Genomic DNA, 781 nt, shown 5'->3' with positions numbered 1-781 from the left:
CCGCCGCGGCGCCGCCGGCGCCGCGCGCGCCGCTTAGCGGCGCGACGCTGGCGCCGGACGCGGCGGCGGCCGTGCGGCGCGCGCTGCGGGAGCTCTTCCGCGTGCACCCTGTTGTCAATCTGGATGACATCCGCGGCCACCTGGCAGATTATGGCGAACCCACTAGCACCGCCCGGCAGGGGGCCACCCTGGGCGACGACGCCCTGCATGCAGCCGTGGTGTCGGGCGGCGAGTTTGCCGCGCTGCGGCGCGCGTACGCGGCGCGGCCGGCGCCGAAGGATCAGGCGGGGGAGCTGAGGGGGGTGATCTTGGATCTGCTGGCTACGCGCAGCCAGGTGCGGCGGTTCATTCTCACGCATCTTGTTGCCAAAAGATACCATCTGAAAGCCCGCAGATGGGCTGGGGATTGGCTGGGAGACGGAGACGCTGTGGGGGAAGCTGCAGGCTTGAGGGGTGAAGGGCTGAACACAGTGCCTGCGTGCGAGCCGTTTGAGCTTGCGGCGTGCCTGCACGGGTCGGGCGCTGGCTGCCCCCTGTTCGTGTCGCCGCTTTGTGGTTGCTTCGCTCCTGGTTGCCCCTCCCCGACACAGCTGCAGCAGCTGCCAAGCAGCGGCCGCCTCACAACCGGGCTGCTGCAGCACTGCGACGCCATGATTACTTAGTCAACACCCCCCCCCACACACACAAACACACACACCACACGCCCCCACCCCCCCCCCTTCCAGGTGCGCAAGAGCGACGTGGTGCAGGCCGCCAGGCAGTCAGGGGCGTCTTTCGTTGA

The 781-nt window shown here is 69.3% G+C and overlaps 1 protein-coding gene across 1 annotated transcript; it reads left to right on the top strand.

Annotated features, from left to right (window-relative positions):
• Positions 1-37: 37 nt before the first annotated feature.
• Positions 38-335, top strand: MNEG_15887 (hypothetical protein; the record flags this gene model as incomplete). The annotated part of the gene is made up of 1 exon (XM_014035642.1): positions 38-335. A coding segment is annotated over one exon (298 nt), but the record flags the coding sequence as incomplete, so codon positions are not given.
• Between the last annotated feature and the right edge of the window lie 446 nt (positions 336-781).

Source organism: Monoraphidium neglectum (genome assembly GCF_000611645.1).
Source record: "Monoraphidium neglectum strain SAG 48.87 unplaced genomic scaffold scaffold05764, whole genome shotgun sequence".
Classification (NCBI taxonomy): domain Eukaryota; kingdom Viridiplantae; phylum Chlorophyta; class Chlorophyceae; order Sphaeropleales; family Selenastraceae; genus Monoraphidium; species Monoraphidium neglectum.
This window is presented reverse-complemented; position numbering and strand designations above follow the sequence as displayed.